The sequence below is a fragment of the Cenococcum geophilum genome (genome assembly GCF_001692895.1).
Source record: "Cenococcum geophilum 1.58 unplaced genomic scaffold K441scaffold_29, whole genome shotgun sequence".
In the NCBI taxonomy this organism is placed as follows: domain Eukaryota; kingdom Fungi; phylum Ascomycota; class Dothideomycetes; order Gloniales; family Gloniaceae; genus Cenococcum; species Cenococcum geophilum.
In genome coordinates this window covers 1,795,249-1,820,618 of record NW_027137587.1, presented here as the reverse complement: position 1 = coordinate 1,820,618, position 25,370 = coordinate 1,795,249, and the positions used below count along the sequence as shown (strand labels likewise).

The window sequence follows — 25,370 nt, the reverse complement described above, 5'->3', positions numbered from 1 at the left end:
CGATCTTTTGCGGATCACTGTAAATTGTTTCAGCGGCTTGCACGTACCTATTACCTCTAGGAATAACATAGTGAAGATTCTATACAGTAAGGTTTAGTGCTATAGTATAGAGGAATTATAAAGGCCGTTCCGACCAATTATACGAAGTTAAAACGTGATGCTGGTGTTAGTTTAAAAGGAACTAGAAGAATTAGAATATTCGTAATTGCTCTTAGCCATGTGCATAGGTTAGAGTTGGAGTAGGGAAGTAAGAAGACACCCTATCCTAGCCTTCATCACTATTAGCTCCCTAACGTGAGACAAATACCATTAGAAACTCTAATAAGCACTTCAATATTACACGGATCTGTTAATGTCCCCGAAAAAGCTCCTCAAACGCATGCACACCTCATCCTAAGATTGAGTCCAAACACATAAGGCTCGCTGGCACTCTACAATCTACTCTCAAAACCACCAGCGCCCCATCTCCTCTCTCCTGGCCAACTCGCCTCAGGCCACACACACCTCAGCGCGTCCCAGATGTGGGCAACATGCACAATCTGCAATCCCTCGAGCACTTCAATGGGTATATCCCTAATATCCTTCCTATTTCCCTCTGGCAATAACACCTTCTCCACCCCAGCCCTCAACGCCCCAATGAGTTTCTCCTTGATCCCACCAACCGGCAAGACTCTCCCCCTCAGGCTCACCTCACCAGTCATAGCCAAAGTTGGCGGGACCGGCTTTCCGCTGAACAGTGAGATAAGGGCAATAGTATGCGCCAGCCCAGCGCTAGGTCCGTCTTTGGGGATTGCGCCGCTTGGGCAATGCACATGGATACTGCGATTCTTCATGATATCTTCCTCTAGCGAGTGCGTTAATGCCAGTTCGTATGCATGAGCTTTCACCCATGTCAAGGCAACCTCTACACTCTCTTTCAGCACATCGCCCAGCTTTCCAGTCAGCTGTACGCGACCTGACCCAGGCATATCGGCGACTTCGATGAAGAGGATGCTACCTTGCCCACCAGTGCTGTAAGCGACCAGGCCAGTAACAACGCCGGGTCGTGAGTGCTGCTCCGCGAGTTCCTCACTGAAGCGCTCAATCCCGAGGATGGTATCGAGATCGGCTAGAGATACGACCGGGTTATATGCGGTTAGTGAATTTGTGTCCTTTGCGGAAGCATATTCAACGGCTTTAGAGCGGCAGACGGAGCCTATCTCGCGCTCGAGGTTGCGCACGCCAGACTCACGGGTGTAAGCAGCTATGATCTTGTCTAGAACCTCCGGAGTGAATTGCACAAGGTCAGAGGCAAGGCCATTAGTAGTGATTTGCTTGGGGAGCAGATGTCGGGTTGCAATGTGGCGTTTTTCGAGAGTAGTGTATCCGGATAGCTGGATCATCTCCATACGGTCAAGGAGAGGAGGCGGAATTGTATCAAGAGAGTTAGCGGTGGCGATGAAAAGTACTTTGCTTAAATCAACGGGAATATTGACATAATGATCGGTGAATGTGTGATTCTGCTCCGGATCTAACACTTCCAACATCGCAGCGCTCGGATCGCCGTGGAAGTTGCTCATGCCTAGCTTATCAATTTCATCGAGCAGGAAGACTGGGTTTGCGACGCCAACCTTTTTCAGCCCATTAACAATGAGTCCAGGCATCGCAGCTACGTACGTTCGTCGATGTCCGCGGATTTCAGCCTCGTCTCGTACACCACCGAGAGAGATGCGGTGGAATTTGCGTCCAAGTGCAGCGGCCACAGACTTAGCGAGACTTGTTTTGCCTGTTCCCGGAGGACCTACGAGGAGGAGAATAGGGGATTTGTCAACCATACGCTTCTTCTCTAGTAGTCTTAATTCTGCTTCCCCCGGCTCTTTTGAGGTGGGTTTCTCTGCTTCATCTTCCTTTTTCTCATTTTTAGCACCAGTAGCAGCAGCGGTCAACTGCTTAATTTGCAAATCGAGGTCAGCATTCGCCGCATGTTTCAATTTTAGGACCGCCAGATATTCCAGTAATCTTTTTTTGATCTTTTCCAGCCCATAATGATCATCATCAAGCTGTTTCTTTGCCCGTGCCAAAGTGGCAGCATCGAGACGATCCTCCGTCGTCTTACTCCACGGAATCTCTGCTAGATTTTCTAGATAATTTCGGCAAACCTGATACTCCGCCTGCGCCGGATTCATCTTCTGGAGTCTCTGTAATTCTCTTTGCGCCACTTTATCTGCCTCGGGTGACAGTTTCGCCTCCTCCAACCTCTTTTTTAATTCGTCCAGCTCATTGACTTCTTCACCGCCCTGATTTCCTCCAGGGAAGCCCAGGAAACCTGGAGGTATACCACCGGGGAGTCCATTCGTGCCTCTCCTAAGCAGTGCCTCTTGTTGCAATTTCCTTAGACGGTCTATATCAAATGTTCCGCTTGGTGAAGTGCTTGATGATACTGTGATCCTCGTGCTTCCCTGGATCCCTTGGATCTGCCTCTGCAACACCTCAATTACTCGTTCCAATCTATCCTTTACATCTAACGCAGCCAGTATTCTCAATTTCTCCTCGTGTGTGCAGTCAACAACATTCGCCATGAAGTCTGCCAAAGAACCTGCTTCTCCAATGTTCTTGCGCGCGATATAGAGTTCTAGCCTACGTGCGACGATGGGGGATAGTGAGACGGATGGGCTGCGGGGAAGGATGGAGGAGAGGCGAACTAGTGCAAGGAGCTCGCGAGAAAGCTGCTTTAAATGCTGGAAGAGTTCTGCAACCTCCGTATTCGAGGCATTGACTACTTTCCAACCGTTAGCTTATCATAGCCAATGCCCATTCAAATTCTCCGTTACTATAGTTTTATCCCATTATGCATTCTATCATCCTCCCATATTCCTCGAATGCTCGGGCAGATATTATAGAAGGGATCACATACCTTGATCTTCGACCACCTCAATCATCCCCTCAAAATACGGTTTCTCCTGCAGTATCTTCTCAATCCTAAACCTGCCCAGCCCCTCTACTACCAACGCTAGTTCGCCCTGCCGCCGTCCCTGCACCCCAGACACCTTTGCCACACACCCAAACCCAAAGAGATCTTTATTCTTCGCGACGACTGGATCACTCTCATAAACTGCCTTTCCCTTGGTTCTCGCATCCCCATCTCCTTCATCCAACAGCAGTTTCCCATTTTTGCTGACCAGAGTCGAGTTTAGCGGCACGCAACCGACCGTGATGGTGGCATCTGGTTTTGCGGTCGTAGCGCGTGAGTAGATCTTGGCGAGGACGGCGGTGACATCGGCACGGTTGGTGATGGGAACACGAAGTGTGACTCCTGGGAGAAGCACAGAGGGACTGGTAAGAGGGAGGATAGGCAAGACCTTGGGTTCGGCTTTCGAGGGGGACTTGCCCATGGTGAATTTGGGGTTCCACGGTCCAGACGCCCGACAGCTAGGAGTGTATATAGAGACAAATACAGAGGTGGAGGAATGGATACGGGTAAAAGCCGATTGACGGATACAAAGTCTGGTAGGATGAAGCGCTTAATCTGTTGATATATCTGGAAGGGATACGGAGAGCGGAAGTATCGCAATCTAGTGTATTGCATCGTCATCGCCGAGGTAATACGGCCCCTGTCTCGTGATTGGGCTTGAGCACGGAATGATATGGAGCAGGAAGGAGAAGCTTTTCCATGTTAAACTACATTAAACGACCGCGACATCTCTCACTAGTCTAGCAAAGGCAGACCAGGTTTAGCTCTGTGAATCATTTATATTTCATAAGCTACAACATCAAGAATTCCTCCTACCAAATTCCTGGAGCCGTAATTCCGCTTCTCAATAAATCAACATCTCCACAAGCCTAGTGTACCCTCAGCCTCTAAATACTAACTACCCCTAAAAGCTCTATCACTATATTATCTACTAAGCTGCTACGTACCTAAAATTACAAGGCAGTATCTATTTTATAGTTCTATCTACTAGTTGTACAAAATAAGACTTTTTTTAGTAGTTATCGCGAACGTCCACAAAGAAAGCTGTCCGTGCAGAACACCAGGATCAGAACAACGCGCATAGGCTGATCAAACCATGCCTTCTAATTGTACTTCCAGTGATATAGACCTTGTTCAGCCGACTCAATATAACGTTCAACCAAATCGTGTCTCAAAAAAGCCTCCCCCGGAGCCTTGGCCGTTGCTCGATTTCGAACCTCTCTACATTAGTTGTATATTCCTGAGCATGGCATTGATTTAATTGGTAAATCCTTGTCGATAACGTGTGGACGAATTTTGGCGGGTTAAGGGATAGAAGCGTTTTTAAAAACAAGTATATGCGTACAGGTGGCTCGCTTATTTTCACAGCACTTTCGAAAAAGGTAGTAAAGGGGTAGAGTCGGATATTCTTACTTTCGTACGAGTAGGCCCGGTATAACAAAGCCCCGTAGGAAATACTACAGTGGACGTATTAATAGGTTAGGTATATAGATAAATATAAAACAATAAGCTTAAACTAGTAAAGTAAGTATTTAATAAATTAATTATAATTATATTTTAAGATGTTACGGACGCTTTAAGTACAATGTTACGACTACTTGGAGAAGAGACGGAAGAAGCTAGTTGGTTAATTCAGGCACGGTCTAGGATAGAGCCGGTAGAACCATATGACGAGAAATAGTAGCCGAGGTTACATAATATGCTACGTATTAAACGCAAGGAACGAGAGGAACTCACGTACCTTATATATAAGACGTATATTATATATAAGAAGGATTTTATAGGAGTACGGTTGTATATTTAAGGACCCTTAGTCCCTACCTAGATAGTTCCTTCCTTATAGTAATTCTTAGAATATAATTAGAGTTAATCTATTAGGCAACTACTCCACTAGTTATTATTACGTTGTTAACTTTTATACTTATATTTTCTATATACCTAGCCTAATAACGAGCCTACTGTAGTTCCTGCTATAAGGTTCTGTTATACAATTACTACCTAGTTACGGTATTAATATAAGAAGTTAAATAATATGCTACTAAAAGTAGCTACTACAACGCCATTAACGGCAGCAACTATATTGAGGTTAGGTAATAACACCAGTATAGTAGACACTAACTCACAGCAACCTATAATGGTTGGACAGTTATAAGAGATAGTTAACTAGTTAACAGAAAATAATGTAATGTTGGAAAATAGGATTAACGGGATAGGCGTAGTAAAGGTTAAGTTACCATCAATTAAAAGGTACTTAGGAGAGAGATTAAAGCTTAAAGGATTTCTAACGTAAATATACTTTAAGGTAGTACAGGAAGGAGTAAAGCTAGTAATACCTATAGATTAAATAGCATATATAGGATTGTTCTTAATAGGAAAAGCACTTAAATAGTTTAAGCCTTACCTAATAGAAATCTAGGCAAATGGAATAACAACTATAAATTAAGAGGTACGGTTTATATTCTTAAGCTAGAATGGATTCGTTAAGCGACTTATATAAATATTTGGAGACCTAGAGGCAGTAACTATAGTAGAAAGAAAACTCTAAAATATTACGCAATGAACTTTAGTAATTAAGTATATAATATAGTTTTAGACGCTAGTAATATAAGTTAAGTGGAATAATAGGGCGCTTATAGCACAGTATAAATAGGGACTTAAGGCTAAAGTCTAGGACGTAATTATTCTAATGGAAGATGTAGATACCCTAAGGGAATTAATAAATTAGGTAATTAAGATTAATAATTGGATCTACTAAAGGGAATAGGCTAAGAAAGGTTAGAATAGAGTTCTATAGTTGTATAAGGCGTAGAGTACGCAACGATAGAAGCTAAGTTAAAAACTATAGTATAGCGCAGAGCTAATAGACCTAAGTGGTATTAAAGAAGCCTATAAGAGATAGAGTAAATAACCGTAGAAACCTAGAGGATAAGGATTAAGTAATTAAAGGTCTAAGAAGCAGAGGCCAAATTAGGGATCTTAACAGCAGAAGATATTTAGGCGGACTCTATAGCAAGAAAAATGGTTTAAAAAAGGAGCTTATATAAATTGCAGAAAATAAAGTTATTACGTTAAAGACTATAAAAGTGGGTAGAGTTACTATATAGTAAAAGGTATAAGACTAGTAGATAATATATACGTATAGAGGGATAATAATATACTACGAGGAATAAAAGAATGTTTAATTAGAAGTTTTACATTTTGTTATAATAACGCATACTAAATTTATAAGGACGCTAAGTATGGCGTAAGCTATTGGCTATAGGAGCTAGCACCTATAGGATATAGAGGAACTAATAAACTAGTTCGTAGATTGGATATTAAGGATAATAAATTTAACGTAGGCGAAACATTTTATAACGATAAGGTAATAAGAGCGGTTTACTAGGAACACGTAGCCATTAAAGATATTATACTAAAGGTAGAGGATAATTCCACTATAGAATAGGGAATATTAGTAGGGATTAAAACCCTACTAAATATGATGTCTATCGCTTCGCGAGATGTAAGAGAAGTAGGATAGCGAACTACTTTGGTACTTAATAAAGGCAAAAGGCCAAAGGCTTAAGATTCTTATAGCAAGATAAGAGACGACTAAGATTCTTAAGACGAGATAAGGTAAGCTTAAGGACCTATAATAGACGAAAACCAATAGAGTAGAGTAGTAGCTTAGTTTAAGAATATACGAATAAGTTTAAGATAGAGATTCCTATAGGTATAAGATTCTTAAGACGAGATAAGTGAGATTTAAGACTCTTAAGACGAGATAAAAATACTAAGTAAGCCTAGTTAGACTAAGGCTGGAGCTAAGCTTAAGTTAGAAGCAAGCTTAGGATTAAAGAATCTAAGGGATTAAGAATTTGGAGTATAAATTAGGACACCTATAAGTAAGAGGCAAGGAGCTTTTTTATAGATTAAAGAATCTGCGGCGCAAATAGTAATTAGACTAGGAGACGAATATATAGACCTAGAAGATTTACTAGTAGAACACGTTGTTTAGACTAAAGGTTGAAAAGTTAATACCAAGATTAAGAAGCAAGAAGACTTTAAGGATTAAAGCGTAAGGCGTAAACCAAAGGAAACTATAGAAGAGTTTAGATAAAGAATTATCGCATAGCAAGAATAGAAACTAGATAAGAGATCTAGCATATTAGGACGTATAAAGGATAGAGCGCTAGTATAAAGAATTACTAATAGGCCGAGAGTAGGCACACTAAGAGCTAAGTGGCTTACTAAACTGGAAGATAAAGAGGATCTAGGGATTTTAACTAGGTTCGAAGAACGATATATAAAGGGCTATTACGACGTAGTAATAAGAAGATACTTCCTTATGGATAAGCCGTATATACTTTAGCAGCTGTATTAAAAGTGGTATAGGCAAAGGCATAACGATGAGTAGGAAGATTTCTATATATGGTTAGATAAGAAAGTTATCTAGAACTACCCAATTATAGAAAAGGCTATAACTTACATTAAAGGAGCCTTAATTATAATGTTAAAGGATCTAAAGGAGCGTTTAGAGGACTAGAGAAGTAAGAGACGTATCTTAATACCTATAAATAAAGTCGTAATGTTTAGATTAGCACGATAGAGGTTTAAACTTAAGGATAAAAATAAGTTAAGAGTTAACCTAAAGTACCTAGCACACTATACGTTATTATGGATTGCGTGCGTGGATAATATATATAAAATATATAAGAATTTAAAGAAAAAGAATCGGAAATACCCTATAAGGATATACTAGATAATAGACGAGCGATAGTATAGAAATGCTAAATATATGTATAAATAGCATCTAGCAGAGGTCTAAAAGGAAGGAAGTTTAGTACTTTAACCAGAAAGATTCCTTATGGAAGAATGCTTAGACGGATAATAGTAGTAGAAATGCCTAGAAAATATGTATTTATAGTATATTAAAGATAAAAAGCAAACTAGGCATTAGCTAAAGAATAAGCTAAGTGTAATAGGATTAAGCAGCTAACAGTTAGGAAAAGTAGAGGCCTATGGGACTAGAGGGAGCTAGTAGTAGAGCCTTAGACCCTTAAAGGAATTTAAGGACGGCACCTAAATTTATAAGTTAAATGGCAAGATTAACAGTTTAAGGCATTAATAGATAGTAGAGCAATAAGGAACTATATCTTGCTAGTAGTAGTTAAAAGGATAGGATTACCTTATAGACAAAAGGAGAAACCTTACCTATTAGTTATAATTTTAGGAGATCTAATAACCTACGGAGGAGGGATTATTAATCTTAAAATAGGACCTATTTAGATAACTATTAAAGGAAGACAAATTGAGATGTCTTTTAATATCCTACTATTAGGACGGGATAAGGTAGTATTAGGGATGCCTTAGTTACAGGAATATAATTTAAAGATTAATTAGATTATAGGTTAAGTTAATATTAAAGATACTTAACGCCATAAGATGTAATAATAAGCTAAGTTGGTATAGTACTAAGTGGGAGCAACCTATAAGGAAACAGAAAAAGGATTAAGTTATATATTAAAGAGATACCATAAGTATAGTAAGAAACTATAGTTACCGGAAAATAAAAAGCTATTAGAGTATATAGTATAGAACTATAAGATAGAATTAAAACTAGAAATAAGTTTAAAGTTCTTTCCAATCTATAAGCTTACTAAAGAAGAAGGTAAAGCACTAAAAGAGTTTATCTAGGAAAATCTATAAAAGGGATATATTAGACCATCGCAGTTATTAGTAGGATATCCAGTACTATTCGTACTAAAGAAAAATAGTAAACTAAGGCTGTGTATTAATTATAGATAGTTAAACAGCATTACTAGGAAGAATAAATATCCTTTACCCTTAATTAGCGAAATCTAAGATAGAATAGGCAATACGTAAATCTTTACGAAGATAGATCTAAGATGGGCGTACTATTAGATTAGGATTAAGGAAGGCGATAAATAAAAGGCAGCCTTTAGGTTAAAGGAAGGACTNTATAAACCATTAGTTATGNAATTNGGGCTTATAAANGNACTAGNAACGTTTTAGAAGCGNATTAANAATNTNTTANGAGAANANTTAGATAAATTTATTATAGTATATCTTAATAATATTATTATCTACTTAATAATTAAGGAAGAATACGGGGAATACGTTAAATGGGTTTTAAAGAGACTATAAGAAGAATAGATGCTAGTAGTAATTAAAAAATGCGAGTTCTTTACTAGGAAAACCGATTTCGTTAGATTTATTATTAAACTAGGCCAACTTAGCATAGATCTAAAGAAGATTAAGGCTATAGTAAATTGGCAAAAACTAAAGAATATTACGTAGTTAAGATTGTTCTTAGGGTTTTATAATTACTATAGGAGGTTTATAGCATAGTGGTTAAAGGATATTAAGCCATTTACGCGATTAATAAAGAAAGAAGAACTATAGGTATAGGGAGAGGAATAGAAGGAACTCTTTAAAAAAGTTAAAGAGTTATTTACCTAGGAGCCAGTTCTTAAGATCTATTAACTAGGTCTAGAGACGGTTATAAAGATAGATGTATTAGACTATGCACTAGGGGTATACTTTATATAAAAACATTAAGATGGATAGCACCTAGTGGCATATTATAGTTAAAAGATAACACTACTAGAGTTAAACTATAACATCTACAACAAGGAGTTATTAGGTATAGTTATAGCATTAAAGGAATAGAGAGTATTCTTATAAGGTACAGAAAAACTATTTATAGTTAAGATAGATTATAAGAACCTAACAGGATTCCTAATAATAAAGGAACTTAACTAAAGATAGGTTAGATAGGCAGAGATGCTTATAGAATACTATTTTAAGATTTAGCATACTAAGGGTATAGATAATACGCGGGTAGATACTTTAAGCCGTAAAGCTAAACTTTAGAACAACGAAAAGCTATTAGGGGCTTTACTGCGAAAAGACACAGACGGATTAATTAGGTATAATTATCTAAAAATTATAGCCACTTAAGAAGATAATAAGTTAAAGAAAGTCTATAAGACACTAGAAAGCTTTTGGGTATAAAGGATTCTAAAAGCATAACTAGAAGATCTATAAATAGATATATATAAAAATTGAGAAGTAAAGTATATCCTAAGAAGTATAGCAGAGCAGTTTATAGAAGACTTCTATAAGGGACTAACTTAAGGACATAATGGAGCTATAGGCTTAGTGTTAAGACTCTAGGAGGAGTACATTATTAACGGAATCTAGAGAATAGCTAGAAAAGTCACTAAAGAGTGTCTAAATTGCTAAAGGAATAAACTAATAAGGTATAAGCTATATAGAGGGCTATAACCTATTAAAATACTAAAGAGACCATAGGAGGTTATATCGTGGGACTTTATTATTAAGTTATTAAAGTTAAGAGATCCTATTACCGGATAAGATTATAACGCGATTTTAGTGATAGTAGATAAGCTTATAAAGTGGGGATACTTTATAGTATATATAGAAGAAATCTTAGCGGAAGATATTACTAGAATCTATATTAAAGAAGTATTTATAAGATATAGAGTACTAAGTAAAATTATATTGGATAGAGATCTAAGATTCGTAGCAGTATTTTAGGAGGTATTCTTAGCGGAGTAAGGAGTTTAAGCAGCAACTTCTACCGCATATTATCCGCAGATAGATAGTTAAACGGAAAGACTAAATTAGATACTAGAGCAGTATCTAAGGCATTATATTAATTATATATAGAATAATTAGGTATTACTATTACTAGTTATATAGTTTGCATATAATATAACACCTTAAGAAGGAATAGGCATATTACTATTTAAGGCGAATTATGGATATAAGCTAAGGATATTATTATTACTACGGCAAGTAAAGAAAACGAGTAGTATAGCTAAAGAAAGAATAAAGACGTTAATAAATCTTTATATAGACCTTATAAAATTAGTAAAGAAAGTATAAGAGAGAATAAAAAAGTACTATAATGCTAAGAGATCTAAGGGACTAGATCTTAAGGAGGGAGATAAAGTATGGCTATTATACAAAAATTTTAAGAGTCAACGACTAAGTAAGAAGTTAGACTACGTTAGACTAGGACCTTTTAAAATTATATAGAGGATTTCACCGGTTATGTTTAAGTTGAACCTACCAGCCAAAATAAAGATCTACCCTATATAGTATATCGCAATACTAAAGCTAGTATATAGGAATATTAAGCTACTAGTTTATAAAGTAGATATGTATAGAGGACAGGAAGAAGACAAATAGTAAGTTTTAAAGATTATTAGTTATAAGGATATTAACGATAAAATATAGTATAAGGTTAAGTGGATAGGCTATAACGAGACTACCTAGGAGCTACTAGAAAATTTAAAGAATGCTATAGGAAAGATATAGGAGTATTAGAAGAAATTAGGTTAGGTAGTATTAATAAAAAAGGATTGCTAAAGAATGAGTTACCTAAGGGGGACCTAAGAAGAGCAGTTACCGAGCTATTTAGATCTATTTCCTTCTCTATTAAAAGAGAATCCATTTTTTTATTACTAAGTTCCTATAAACCTTATTTTATAAGTTTCTACTCCTTAGAACGAACCTTTTTATAAACCTTCTTAAGACAAAGTAGATAAGTAGACGCCGCGATTTAAGTATCTAAGGCCTTCTGTTCCGCATTATAAGAACGTTCTAACTTAGTAAGGGCTTAAGACAGCTTACTATCTAGCCGCGTAGTAGCAGATTAAATATAAAACCCTAAGACAAATTAATTAGGGAACTAGATAACTATTAAGAGTTATAGGTCGCGTATATTTAGTATTAGAGGTAGAGCAAACGTCGCAGGACAAATAAATATTTGCTTTAGTGCACTCTAAATAAGAGGATGGTTATCGTGAAGATAGACTTACTAACGTAATATAGACTAATCCCTCTTTTAAACAGCGAGAATACGGAGACGGTATAATCTTACTAAGAGATAATATTGCAGCCACAGTGCGAGCACGACGTTGGGCGTATAAAGAAGAAATTGCTTTAGGTATAATAAGCAAAGATATTAACTAAATTAATTAAACGGATATTACACCTCTAGTAAACAACTTGGAGATATTTTAAATCTTTAAGAACGAAGATAAAAAGGAGGGAGATAGTGTTATAGACGCTTTAAGTATAATATTATAACTACTTAGAGAAGAGACGGAAAAAGCTAGTTAGTTAATTTAGGTACGGTCTAGGATAGAGCCGGTAGAACTATATAACGAGGAATAGTAGCCAAGGTTATATAATGTGCTATATATTAAACATAAGGAATAAGAGAAACTTATATACCTTATATATAAGATATATATTATATATAAGAAAGATTTTATAGAAGTACAGTTGTATATTTAAGGACCCTTAGTCCCTACCTAGATAGTTCCTTCCTTATAGTAATTCTTAGAATATAATTAGAGTTAATCTGTTAGGTAACCACTCCACCAGTTATTATTACGTTGTTAACTTTTATACTTATATTTCCTATACACCTAGCCTAATAATAAGCCTACCGTAGTTCCTACTACAAGGTTCCATTATATAAGATTTACTATAAAGAGAGAACTATCTAAGTAGAGACTATAGTTCTTTAAATATATAACATACTCTTAAGAAATACCTTTATATAATATATGTGTTATATATATTATACGTAACGTATCTTATATATACTATATATAATATATATAATATTACCTAACTTTTATAACCTTGCTTACTACTTATTATATAATTTAACCAGTTTATTATAGTCTATATTATATTTTATAGCTTATCTAGTTTAGTAATAAGTATTTATAATACTTCTAGTACTAGGTTTATAATACTGCCCCTCTTCTACCTCTATCCTTAGGGGTATAGTAAAACCTCATTATACCGTTTAGCTCGGTAGTAGGGGGTTTAAACATTATGCTGTATAGAAGCGTTATATTGCGAGCTCACTTATTAATTGCTGTAAGGGGCTAAATCAACTCTTCTCTCTATTTATAACTACTTAAAGAAGCTTGTAATAGTTGTCTACCTTACCCACATAGCTTAACGGCCTTAAATTACTCTCTCTACCTTTATAAGAGCTGTAATTAGAGTCTTATTACTATCCTCTTACTGCCCTTTATAGAGCTTAAGACGCTCTGGTGCATCTAAAGCCCTATTAAGCTTAATAACTTATAGCTTAACCTCCTTATCGCTTTCTCTATTATCTAGCGCGTTATATAAAGCAATACTTAAGGCCTTAATTGCTTCCTATAATATAGAGGCCTTAGGCTCTATTAAAGCGTCCTCCTTATTTATATTAATGAAGTTACTAATAGAAATTAATTGCCTAATTTACCCTGCCTGGCTAAGCTACTATAAATATACCTCTAATTCGGCCTTAAGCTAAGGCTTACTGTACCCACTTAGTATACCTTAGGGGCCCTTATAGGGTCTAAAGATTGTTAAATACGTAAAGCAATTTATTACGGTTTAAGGGCTAATTTTATGCTATGCTGTAATAGCCCACTAAACGGCCCTAAGTACGTTTATTGTCTTAAGGGGGTTCCTATCTTATTCCACCTAATCTACTATATAGGACAGCTAGTAGCGGCGGTAATAGGCTTTAAAGGTTTAAATTATACCCTAATCTAAAGGCTAATAGAGAGAAGTAACGTTTTTAGGCAGGAATTTAACCCTAGTATTAAGTAAGCTAGTGCGCTCTAATATTATAACTATACCCCTAGTATGGCTAGGAGCGGAATTAATAAGTAAAAGGACCTTTTTGCCGCCTATTAAGCCGTTAAACTACTTAATATAATTAAGGAATATTAACGCCATTATCTAGGCCTTTTTATTAAACCCCTAGGCGAAGTTAAAGCCCCTAAGGTTACTGCACTGCGTACTAAAATATTAAGGATTCTTTACTCTTTTAATAATCTATATATTACGGAGTGAGTATAAGCGGCGATAATATATAGTAAGGTAGATATTATTAAGTTATATACAAAAACTGTATAAGAAGTCAAAACGTTATATAAGGAAAGAGGGTAGGAAACGGAAAGAAAGGGTATATATTATAGACTTAGTTGCTTAGTTAATACGTATACAGAGCAGAATAGAATTTAGGTGGTGGTTCTAGCAGAACTTAGCAGGATTTAGTAGAACTTAACAGAATATAGCAGAATACGGCAGATTGCCGTAGATTGCTATTAAATTGCTATCTTATAGTTAGTCTCTAGTTGCTAAGTTAGTAGGAATATATAGACGTATATAAGGTGTTACGGGGGTATCCTATAACAGTTACCCCCCCTTTAAAATTAAGCTTCTGCGAAGTAGGGCTATAATAGTTTTAAGTAGAGTTTATAAAAGTCTTCTATAGCTTATATAAGTCCTATAGAGTTAATAGGTTCCTATAAGGGCTTAATAAAGCCTCTCTATTTTATAAGATATATATATTAGCGTTTCCGTTTATTATACTTAATATTATTAATTCTTTTAATAAAGTACTTGTTCTTACCATCTACTTTAACTAATAGGGGAGGGTCTTATATCTATCTAAGTAGGGCGTTTAATATAGGGGTAGTAGGGTAAAGGACTAACGTATAAAATATAGGGTGGATTTTAACCGTATTAGGGAGCTTTAGTTAGTAGGCGTAGGAGAAGACAACCTTCTTAACCTTATAAGGGCCAGCGTTCTTCTAATTAAGCTTCTTAGCAGGTCGTTTTATATTTGGATTTCTTATATTTAGCTAGATAAAGTTACTAATTTAATAGACTAGTGCTAGGGTTTATTTCTTATTCACTGTGGCTTTATAAACAGATTAAGCCTATATTATTTTATTAGTAAGAAACTATTATAGTTCCTCTATCTTCTTTATAAATTTTTTGGCTTTTATAACTTATAAGGTATAATAAGTAGGGCAAGGAACATTACTAAAGGGTTTAAACCCTATTTGTAGATACTAGCCGTAGTTAGCCAGAACTAGGGAGATCTTTATAGTTTCTAAGACGGAATTATTTATGGTAAACTTAGTAAATATAAGCCAGTTAATCTAGTTATCTTATAAATACGACATATATATCTAAATATACTATTTTATTATAGTATTTACGCGTTCTATTTAACCGTCCGTTTCTAGGTAGTATACAGTAGATAATAGTGCCTTAATGTAAAGCCGGATAGTTAGTTCTTTCTAAAATATAGAGATAATCGTTTTAGGGAGTCCGTAGAGTTTCTATATATAGTCTAGAAACAGTTAGGCGATAGCAGGTATTAATATATTAGGGTAGGCGATTAAGTACCTTATCTTAAATAGTTGGTCTATAACTACTATAATGTTTATACAGCCTTTACTTATAGGGAGGTTAATAATAAAGTTAATTAAAATATCCTTCTATTTTTGGTCTGGAATAGGTAGTGGCTTTAAAAGGCCGTTATATGTCTTATATAAAGCTTTAGCTTATTAGTAGATATAGTAGCTAGAGACGTACCTTCGTATTATATTATATATATTCGGCCAGTAATACTCCCATTAAAGTAGCTCTAGGGTTTTTCCTTGGCCTAAATAGCTAGCTACTAGTAGATTATATACATATTTAAGGAGCTTAAGCTAAAGTTTATTATAATTAGGGACAACTAGACGGTTCTAGTAATATAAGCGGTTTCCATAAGCTTTATATTTACTTAAAGAGATCTTCTTAAAGCGTTAACGCCATTATAGATTAGCTTAAGCGTCTCTTAGATAAACCCATTATTTAGGTATTTATTAATTATAATCTATTTAATTAATTAATTAGTTATTTTAAGGACGTATACCATAAGGTCTTTAATAGGAAAGTTAAATAGTTTAGGATAAAGTAGGGTCTAGTTTTAGTAAGAGCGCGCTTTTTTTAGTGCTAGTACATCTTATAAGCATTAGGTTAGAGTATTAGGCTTTTAACCTTAAACGCTTAGGCGGTATATAATTAAGAATTAAAAATAGAATAGATATTCTAACTAGCGGGCCTAATAATAACTTAGCTATTTCGTAGTTATAAAGTACTATAGATTCTTATAGTCGTTAAGGACCTTAATTAGAAATCTAGCGCCTTTTAGTTTAGGTTACTATTATTTAAAACATCTAATAATAGCTAGTAACTCCTTATTATAGATCTTATAATTATATTTAGCTAGGCTTAGTTATTTTAAGTAGTATACTATAGGGTATAATACTCTATCTTTATTATATTAGGACAAAATACCTCTAGTAATATAGTTAGATAAGTTAGCTTCTATAATACTTATTTAGTTTAGGTTAAAGTATTAAAGCATAGGCGCGGTAGTAAATATAACCTTTAGATAAGTAAAGGCCTTCTTATATTCCTTATTAAAGATGGAGGCTTTATCCTTTTAGGTTAAAGCTATAAGGGGTAAAACTAGGATAAAGAAGTTGTTAATAAACCGTTAGTAAAAATTGGCAAACCCTATAAAGGCTCTTATATCCTTAACGTTCTTAAGTTCTTACCAGTTTACAATCGCTTTAACTTTCTTTAGGTCTATTTCTATACCATTTATAGAAATAAAAAGTCTAAGGTATAGAACTTCTGTCTTATAAAAAATATATATATCTATATCTAATTATAAACTAGCTCTGTATAGTGCTTATAAAATAAGATTAACGTATTTTTAGTATTTGGTTAGGTTATTACTATATATTAGGATATTATTAATATAAGTAGTATAGAAAATATCCAGACAGGGATATAAGATATTATTTACGTAATATTAAAATAAGCTTAAAGTATTTATAAGGCTAAAGGGTATTACTAAGTACTTAAATAATCTATATTGGGTACGAAATGTAGTAAGCTATTTATCTCCTTTTGTAATATAGAGGCGGTTAAATATAGAGATAATATTAAGCTTTATATAGAAGTAAGCCTTACTTAGTTAGTTTAGCGTCTTTTATATTAGCGGGATTGGATATTAGTTCTTAATAGTAACGGTATTAAGTGTTAGGTAAAACCTAAGTAAATAGTTATATAGCTATAAGGTATAGGCGACCCTAGGGCAACCTAGGAGTGACTTACCCGTAAGGCACGTGCGCTGCACATGCCTAGGGAAAACCCTTCCTACCTCGCATATAGACTCCTCCTTTTTCCCTTAAGGATTCGTCTCTGTCTATATAATATACCCTATTATTCTATTATTAGACTCCTTATCTACATCTTTACCTTATATTTAAATCCTTACCAATCCCCTTAGGAGGATAGCTGGTTTAATTTTTCTATAATACCTCTAAAAAGAAAACTGACGCCTATACCTAATAGTAATACGCTAGTAATACAACTGTAGAACGCCTTAGGATCTAGTGTAGACAAAACCACTAGAAGTATACTAGTAGCATTTAAGCTACCTTTTAAACCTTAAAACGATTAAATATCTATAAACGCTAGAGACTAGTTTAATCTATATATCTAGGCTTAATAGGAGCTTAGTAAGGTTACTAGCGTTTTACCTAATACTGCTAATATAAAGGAGCTAGATAAGCTAGCTAAGAAAATAGCCAACTTATAGAGCATTATTGATTTAATAAAGCCCTCCCATCGCCTCTTTAGTAAAAAGTATAAATTACGTAGTAAACGTATACGCCAAATAAATCTTAACGCCCTAATTAAGAAGTTACTACCTAATATTAGCGGTACTACTTAACAGCATTTTGGCCGGTAGATTACCACAGTTAAGAACTAATTCGAGGTTAATAACGCTAACTATAACTATAAGCGACGTACGCGCTAGGCCATTAAAGGTCTTATTAAAAAAAAGACAATTGCCTAACTAGTTTATTGCCAGTTAGGTACTAAAGATAAGGGCCCTTTACTATAGGATAAGTTTAAGACTATAGTCTAAGACTAAATTAGGAACCCTATAGTAAGACGCTTTAATAACGCTATAATATACTATACGGCTGTTATAAAGGAGAATTAGAGGTTTAATGTCTTCCTAGCCCGTATACGTAGCTTAGAGGACCTCTTCTTATATACCCCTTTTGTTAATCCTAAATAATAGGTAGACTTTTAGTTCTTATNTCTCCNAGCCTACCTATAAGNAGAGCTNTTCNGNTAGAACTTTNCCTAANGGGTAAGAACNNCTAANGACCTNTTTAATNAAATCCGCTATATAGAGCAATTGCTTAATACTATAAAGCTCGCGGAAGATCGCGTAAGTAGTAGCGGTAAATTATTGTGTATAAAGCGCGGTTGCAGCATAGGCTTTATAGAGTTAGGGTTAGGGAATAGAACCTAAAAAGGGTAATGCTTTAAGTAAACTTTTAGGGAGATTACCTAAAAGCTAGACGGCTTAGGGGACCCCCTAAACGCTAGGGCTACATACGCGAGTTAAAGGACCGCAGGCGGCTACCGTAAGGAACACTAGAAGTAGGTCCAAGTTGGGCCTCCTTAATCTTACTAGGTTATTAATCGTCCCAGCTCGGGTCACATCAACTGATAGCTTGCTATCGAAGCAACCAGCGTGTGGCCCGGAAGGAAAACCGAAATTATTGATTGAGTGTATTTGGAGTGGTCTCAACCCCTGGCGAGCTGAGCGACAGGAGACTAGTTCATTCTTATGCCCATCAGAGCTGCATTGCCCAATTCTGTAAAATAGTGGAAATTGCTCTCGCACTAGATGGGGCAACAAACCCTGTTGCGAAGCCTCGTATGAAGGACAGCGACGAAGGTCTTGCAGAACAAATTATGTACTACTACATTACGAAACAGTAGGCCTTTGAGTCAATCATACCATACACCGGCACCATGCTTGCACTTACATACACTTGTACATGTAGAACCATACTGGATACAAAATTCAAGCTGTGAGTTCATATATAAAGGCTACAACAAGTATATCGGCCTTCAAGAAAACAGAAAATCCTAAAACAGCTAAGTAATATACATATCATTACGTGTAACCTAGGCCGAAAAATGGGGTGCATATAGGTGGCTCTTTCATCCACTCCGGTCCGAACCCCTGCCCCTCACCCCCTCACACTACTCCCACATGCTCCGCCACCAAGCTGACTACTCATCAAGCTGGCTCCAAGATTCGGCGCCGGGCTAGCCTCACGCACCGTGATACTCGGCGGTAGTCCAATTATAGGAATGCTGCTGTCTAGCATCGGCGTCGCGTGAGGGCTGGGACTAGCGCGTTGCAAAAACGCCTCTTCGTAGAATATTTTCAGGGCCGTGGCGTCGGAGCAGAAGGCTTCGATTTCGTCTTTGATCTGTTCGGGCATCTGTAACTGCACTTGCGCCGCTTTCTCCGCTGATACATGTAATATCGAGGCGTCTGGAACGGGGTGGGAGAGCGGTGATGAGAAGGGAGAACGGTGAGAGGGCGTGTGGCGCTCTGTGGGGCCAGGGGTGGGTGTCGTGCCTGTCCCTCCTCTCCGCTCGTAGGAGTCCGCGGGCTTGTATTTTAGTGCGTCGCGGGATGCGGCAGCGCGGTTGTTACAGAGACGATTGGCGAGGAGGAGGAATGCGCCTTCGTCTGTGATTTGTGCAAGGAGCACGCCCGATTTGTGGATGTATTGCGTGTACTGGTAGTCCGGTCTGCCCCAAGAATACGTGACGTCTGCATCAGACGGGAAAGATGAGGCGGCTTCCATATCGAGTACGAAATTGAGCTTGCGGAGCAGCGCCTTGTGGTAGACGAATTTGTCGGACTTGATTTGTGGTGCGAAATGTGCCGAGTCGAAGTACTGCTCCGGTTGGGTTTTTGGTGGTGGTACAGCGAGGCGAATAATATAGGGCGAGCGGAAAGGATGCGCGTTGCTGATATTCGACGCTTCTGCAATAGGCACTTCCACGAGTTTGAGTCCATATTTTTCAACCGAGGTCGCCCAGGTGACGATGGCGTCTTCTATGAGTTTAGCTGTAACATTCATCCAATCAATACGAATATGGTAGCAGTTATCTGGGTTATGAAGGCGGTCATAGTGCAAATTAATAATCTCAGGTCGGTAAGATCGTTTTCGAGAATCAACATCGTAGCGCATGACTCGACTAAGAGTGACTGTACGTTTTGGGCTCCCAGCTCGAGTGGGCGTCTTCTCCCCTTCGCCGGACGCGTTAGAAGAGGTGCTAGTGTTCGGACGAGATCGAGAACTTCGTGTCGTAAGAGGTGAGGTTCTTGGCGCATCGGACATTGGGGTTGACGGTACTGATTTGTCTAATCGACGAGTTCCGAACCAACTGGTTCTTGAGTCTGGACGCGGAGCACGATATTCAGTAGCAATCTGGTAAAAGAAATTGCCATCTCGAAATTGGTGCTTCCTCTGCACGTGCTGGAAAAGACCTTTTTTCATAAGCTGATTTCCAAGGTCTACTGCTTCGTCTCTGGTCTCAATATTCTTAAAATTCTGAAGCAACCAACTGGTCAAATCAAATCCAAGGAAACAGTTGTAATGCAATCTCCAATGCCATCTTCGATCCAACATTTGTATGCCTTTCTCTCCTTGGAGATCCTCAGCGAGCTTCTTCATGTCGATGCTGGAGGTGTGATACTGTTCTGTTTCGGCGAAAAGCTGAGAAGAAAAATTGTTAGGATCTCCATCCGCGAGTAGTGCGCTGTCAGGGCCTGCTGCAACAATTGCAGAGGGATCCCTTGTTTGGTACTCGATTGCTAAGGGGTTTGGGTCTTTTCGCTTCCGAGCAGATTCTTGAAAATGACGTTCTTCCGGAGGAATATAGCGATACCGCTGCCATATCTGGGTCAATTTTCGGATACCCTCCAGTCGAATTTCTTCTTCAGAATCTTCAGTGAGAAGAGGAAGTGGACGGCGAGTAACGCTTGGTAATTCGACTGGAATTAGCACAAAACGAGCGCGCCAAAAACGGAGGATATCCGAGAATTCATCGTCGTACCCAGCCAGAAATGAGTCGATGAAATTCCAATTGTACTCTTTCCTTGGTGGCTTCAGAACGATATCGCGAGGATGATATTCATGCTCAAGGGCTGTACGAATGAGGGGTTTGTAAAACAAAGGCGAGTCTACGCCCGCGGAAGTTTCTAAAGCTGTAGTGGGCTTCCGATTGTATCGTTTTACTTCAACTTCGCCTCCAGCTACGCAAACGAGTTGATGTATGGTGTTTCCGACCGACATAAAAACCATGTCGCCGTCGTTCGACATATAGTTCAAGTCAAAGATACTCTCAATATCGCGTTCCCTACTTCCCGTAAATTCCGCCACTGCAGTCCCGACAACAATCTGGAAGCCATGGGACAACCGGAATGCAATGAGTTCTCTAATCAAGGACTCACGAGATTTGGGAACATCAGTAGTGTCATCGTCCTCGTTCTGAGTAATCTTGTATGGGCTCTCGTGGTATTCAGTAACAAGTTGCTCTGCTGTTGGGAAATACTCATTTGTCAAGGGTACCGCAGCCGGTGAACATAGTGACTTCCACTTTATAGCTGACGCACGAAGGGGCTTTGGGAAAACATGCTGCCACCTGCGAAATTGGTTTGCAATACTCATGTTGTTCTTTTTGGGGTTGCATGGATTGACTAGTACTAGCCAAGGGGAGAGTGCACTAGTCGGTGACAACGTTCGTGGAATCTCCTGGGCGCCGCCACTGGATGATAGATCTGGCTTTCGTCCAACTTGCTCTAGAAGCTCCCGGGAGCCTGCGAGAAGAAATAGTGAGCCAGGATCCTTGGATTCTAAACTTGGCTGGATTGTTTCCGATTTTCTTGGGCCAGGGACGTTTTTCATGGTGATCACAGATTTAGGAACGTTTTCGGGGACTGGAGAATGTGCGGAAGCTACACTAACACGCGATGCAGCCCTTATGGCAATAGGTTGTGAGGGCTTCTCAGTGTCGTGACTCCTGGTGCTCGCTAATTTTGCTGCAATAACACCTTTCTGGTTATTTTCAACTGTCAATCTGGCGGGCTCCACACTGCCGGAAGACACTGTAGCACTAGCAGTTGACTTAGAAGCTCCAAAGCCTAAGCCGCCGAAGCTAATTTGCCTTGATAGCCACCTGGAAGGTCTCAAAGGAGGGTTGGTGTCGGAGACCGCACTACTAGTGCTGTGTGTCTCGGGAAGTGTGTCTTGAAAACGAGGTGACGTCGGGTGTTTTGTTATCACCTTCAATGAGGCAGAGTCTCCACGTGTGCCGTGTACGTCTTCTTTGAACGAAGTTGTGGTTACGCCTACTATACCCCGCTGATCTCCTAGGCTAGCTCGTGGATGAAAGACTGGTCGTCCCGGGGGATCTACTACTCTAACCGAAGAGGTCAGCCTGCGCTGTGGTGCCTCTGATAATCTGAAGCTTGAATCACGAGACAAACTCTCGTGTGTTGTGTCAGCCTCGACTTCATTCGAGCGCTCTCTCATAAGTTGGTGAAAATTTGTATTAGGCGGAGGTCGAGCAGAATTGCCCAGAGAATGTGTGGGACTGCTGAAAGAAGCAGACAACAGTGAGCCTTGTGGCACTTGATGATAATTGGGAGCATCCTGGGCCAGCTCCCTTTTCTGCGATGCCTTACGATGCCTTTCTTCTACAGCTTTTTTATCAGCTAAAGGCCGGAATATGTGATCATCATAAGTTTTCATCCATGTGGATTGGAGGAAGCGACCATGTCTGATATTATCTTCAGGTCGGGTTCGATCAGATGTAGTGATTTTCGTGGGAGATTTTGGGGCAGGAAACAACACTGGACGAACCATTAAACCCTGAGCAGTTTCGATTAAATCCTCATAATATCCTCGTAAGCCGTGGGGATACAAAGGGTTTTCTTGCATGTAGGGAATCGATATGTTGCTCAGCTCGTTTTCCATAACGCCCATCATCTGAAGTTCGTACATTCTACACCTTAAAGCAAATCGTCTGTCTTTTTCATGTGGCTTTAAAAGCGATTTCCTGGTGCTACGGTGTCGAGACAGTTCTATTGTCTCACCCGATGGTCCAGACCAGAATGAAATGTCAAGCCAATGAGGCATTGCATAGCTCCATTCACCAGGGACCATATTGTCTAAGTTACCCATCAACGGACTTGGCGTACGTATTGCACTCCGTTTCGCAGGTGAGTACCCTATTAGTAGGCTAAAGTTTGGCTGGCTTTGCCTCGGCGTTTTTTCATCATGCTCGTCATATGAGCGTCCGTTTAGAGGACTCGTTGTTTCGATCCGACCAATAGCTTTTGCTACTGTGCTAGAATATAGGCGAGGATTCCGGTACTTGAAAAGTGGTACAGAATGCAGCGGCATAGGTGATAAGCATACAAGATCGATACCGATACCAGTGCCGATGAGAGTGTCTGTGGTCAGCTTGAGCATGTTATAGTCGACCTCATAGACACCAGTTCCTGCTGTTATAACAATAACAGATATGCCTGTGCGAACCAGGTCCCTATCGATATAATCCTTAGCAAACTGGGCGGACGCAAGGTTAATAGCCTCCAATACGTTTCCATTAGCTGCCATTGATGGCGTCCCAGCAATGATGAACTTTGATTGGGGGTCTTCGTTGGCATTTATTTGACCGTTAGCTCCTTCATTCGCGTTCGTTTGTTGTGGTGTGAGTGAAACATCCCGAAGAAACGCACGAAATTCCTTCTTGAGTTGATAGAGGATATTGATCCAATCTCCGCTTGCCATTTCGCTTACTACTACGCGATAGAAGTCTCTAAACGGTCGGCCCTGGTTGCCCTTCTCATTGAAATGCGGGTGTTCGTCCGCAAGATTTTTCGTGGGTAAGGGATTTCCCACATATTCGAGCCTTGTGAAAAGGATTATGGTGACAAGATGCCGCGCATTGATCCTCATCCAGCGTTTGAATAGTTCGGGAAGGAATCCATTTACGACCTTGTTAAACATGATCTCTCCAGCACCCTCCGTATCAAAGTCCCACATCTCCTTAGACATTTGGATAAACAAAATGTACCGTGCCGATTCGCTGCGAAATATAGGTTTTGTCATAGATGAGAAATAGCCTGAATGCATCGTCTGCCCATTGATGTATACATTTTTAACTGTTGCTTTGATCGTGCCCATGAAAAGCAATTTTTGGCCTTTGTAAACAGTTTTGTGACTTAGTTCAGAGACTGCCATTCGCCACATATCTGCTCTTGCGAGGTATTCGTCTCGAAATGCTAGCTCAACATGGGATGCTGAATGAGTTTCTTCATCAGCCTGTGCGGGGAGATGTTAGCAGAACACAGGCAGCATAAAAAAAAGATAGACAAATTAACATACTGTTGTTACTATTATCTGCATTCTATTACGGAATCCAAACACTTTTGCAATTGTTTCGGAAATGGAGACCTACGGCTATTAGTGAATACTAGGTGGTAGTAGAATAACGTGTGACGTACTTGTAAGTTAGGATGCTTAGCTTTCTGTTCTGGACTCATCGGCTTGGTGACAAACACATAAGACTTCTGTGGGTCCACATCACGGCTGCCTTGTATAGCTACTCCATTCTCATCTAGGGTGATTGTAACTGAGCGTCTGCGAGCTTTCTTCGGTTGCGTTTCCGGGACAGGGTCTCTCTGTACCTCATCAACTTTTGATTGCCTTGGATCTACCGGGGAGGTCTTTAGAGCTGTCTGAAAGTCCCGGACTGCCGTTGTTTGCTTGAGCGCAAGGATCCGCGCTAAGGATCCAGAAGCAATGGGAAGCTCAACAAACTTATCAATATTGAAGACGACCTCGTCCCTCGAAAAGTTTTCGTCATGAGTCCAAAGAGCGCANATTTTTTGCACCCTTGTGGGTCTGATATTGGCGGCGGATTTCGACATGGCGATTACTTAGTTGGTTAGGATTAGAGTATAAAAGCCATAATACGCGTATATTCGGCAGTCTAATAATATAGATAAACCAGAGAGCTTGGAATAATGTTGAGCGGCATCTATGCGGGCCAAAAATAGAACATAACGTTTTATCAGGAAACGCGAACGGCAAACTGCTGCCGTGGTCCTCGGAGGGAAAGATGAGCGACCCAGTTGCAGGATGTCATGAGTATTCGAGACTGAACAGAATGTGACAACTCAAATCCCCCACAGGGAAGAACTATCGCGTATTCGATGTAAAGAGGCCGTAAAAGTAATAATTTTGATAAAATGGTGGAGAGAGAAGAGGCTACAGAGATGCAATACATATTTCAGCCGCGTGGAATGGCGTCGGGAAAACTATTCTCGCTTGCGTATTTTCTCATAAATCAGACCCTCGGGGGAGCGTTGGTACGTGCACTACGCGCACTACGCGCACAGGCGGGCATACTGCTCCTTATTAACCAACGAAATTCTCCCCCGAGGGTCTGAGAGCTTATGGGCGTCGCTTTGGTGAGAATGCAGCGTTAAAATGCAGCAAAAATCACCTTTTTCACTGCTGTATCTCAACTATTTTACAACGTCTAGTTATTATAAAAATACTACGAGGTAAGAGCTCTTTAGCTTCTCTATCTATTGCATTAAAAAATAACG

The 25,370-nt window shown here is 38.7% G+C and overlaps 2 protein-coding genes across 2 annotated transcripts; both read right to left on the bottom strand.

Annotated features, from left to right (window-relative positions):
* Positions 1-431: 431 nt before the first annotated feature.
* Positions 432-3,542, bottom strand: K441DRAFT_613797 (ATP-dependent protease-like protein La; the record flags this gene model as incomplete). Its single annotated transcript, XM_067645653.1, has 2 exons — positions 2,894-3,542; positions 432-2,758 (listed from the first exon to the last, which is right to left on the bottom strand). Exons 1-2 carry the CDS (start codon positions 3,369-3,371, stop codon positions 432-434), a joined length of 2,805 nt encoding a protein of 934 aa, XP_067502546.1. The 5' UTR covers positions 3,372-3,542.
* Positions 3,543-18,460: 14,918 nt separating this feature from the next.
* K441DRAFT_697478 (uncharacterized protein) lies at positions 18,461-25,022 on the bottom strand. The gene is made up of 3 exons (XM_067652978.1): positions 24,261-25,022; positions 24,142-24,210; positions 18,461-24,078 (listed from the first exon to the last, which is right to left on the bottom strand). The coding sequence occupies exons 1-3, from the start codon at positions 24,684-24,686 to the stop codon at positions 18,916-18,918; spliced, it is 5,658 nt and encodes a 1,885-aa protein (XP_067502545.1). The 5' UTR covers positions 24,687-25,022; the 3' UTR covers positions 18,461-18,915.
* Between the last annotated feature and the right edge of the window lie 348 nt (positions 25,023-25,370).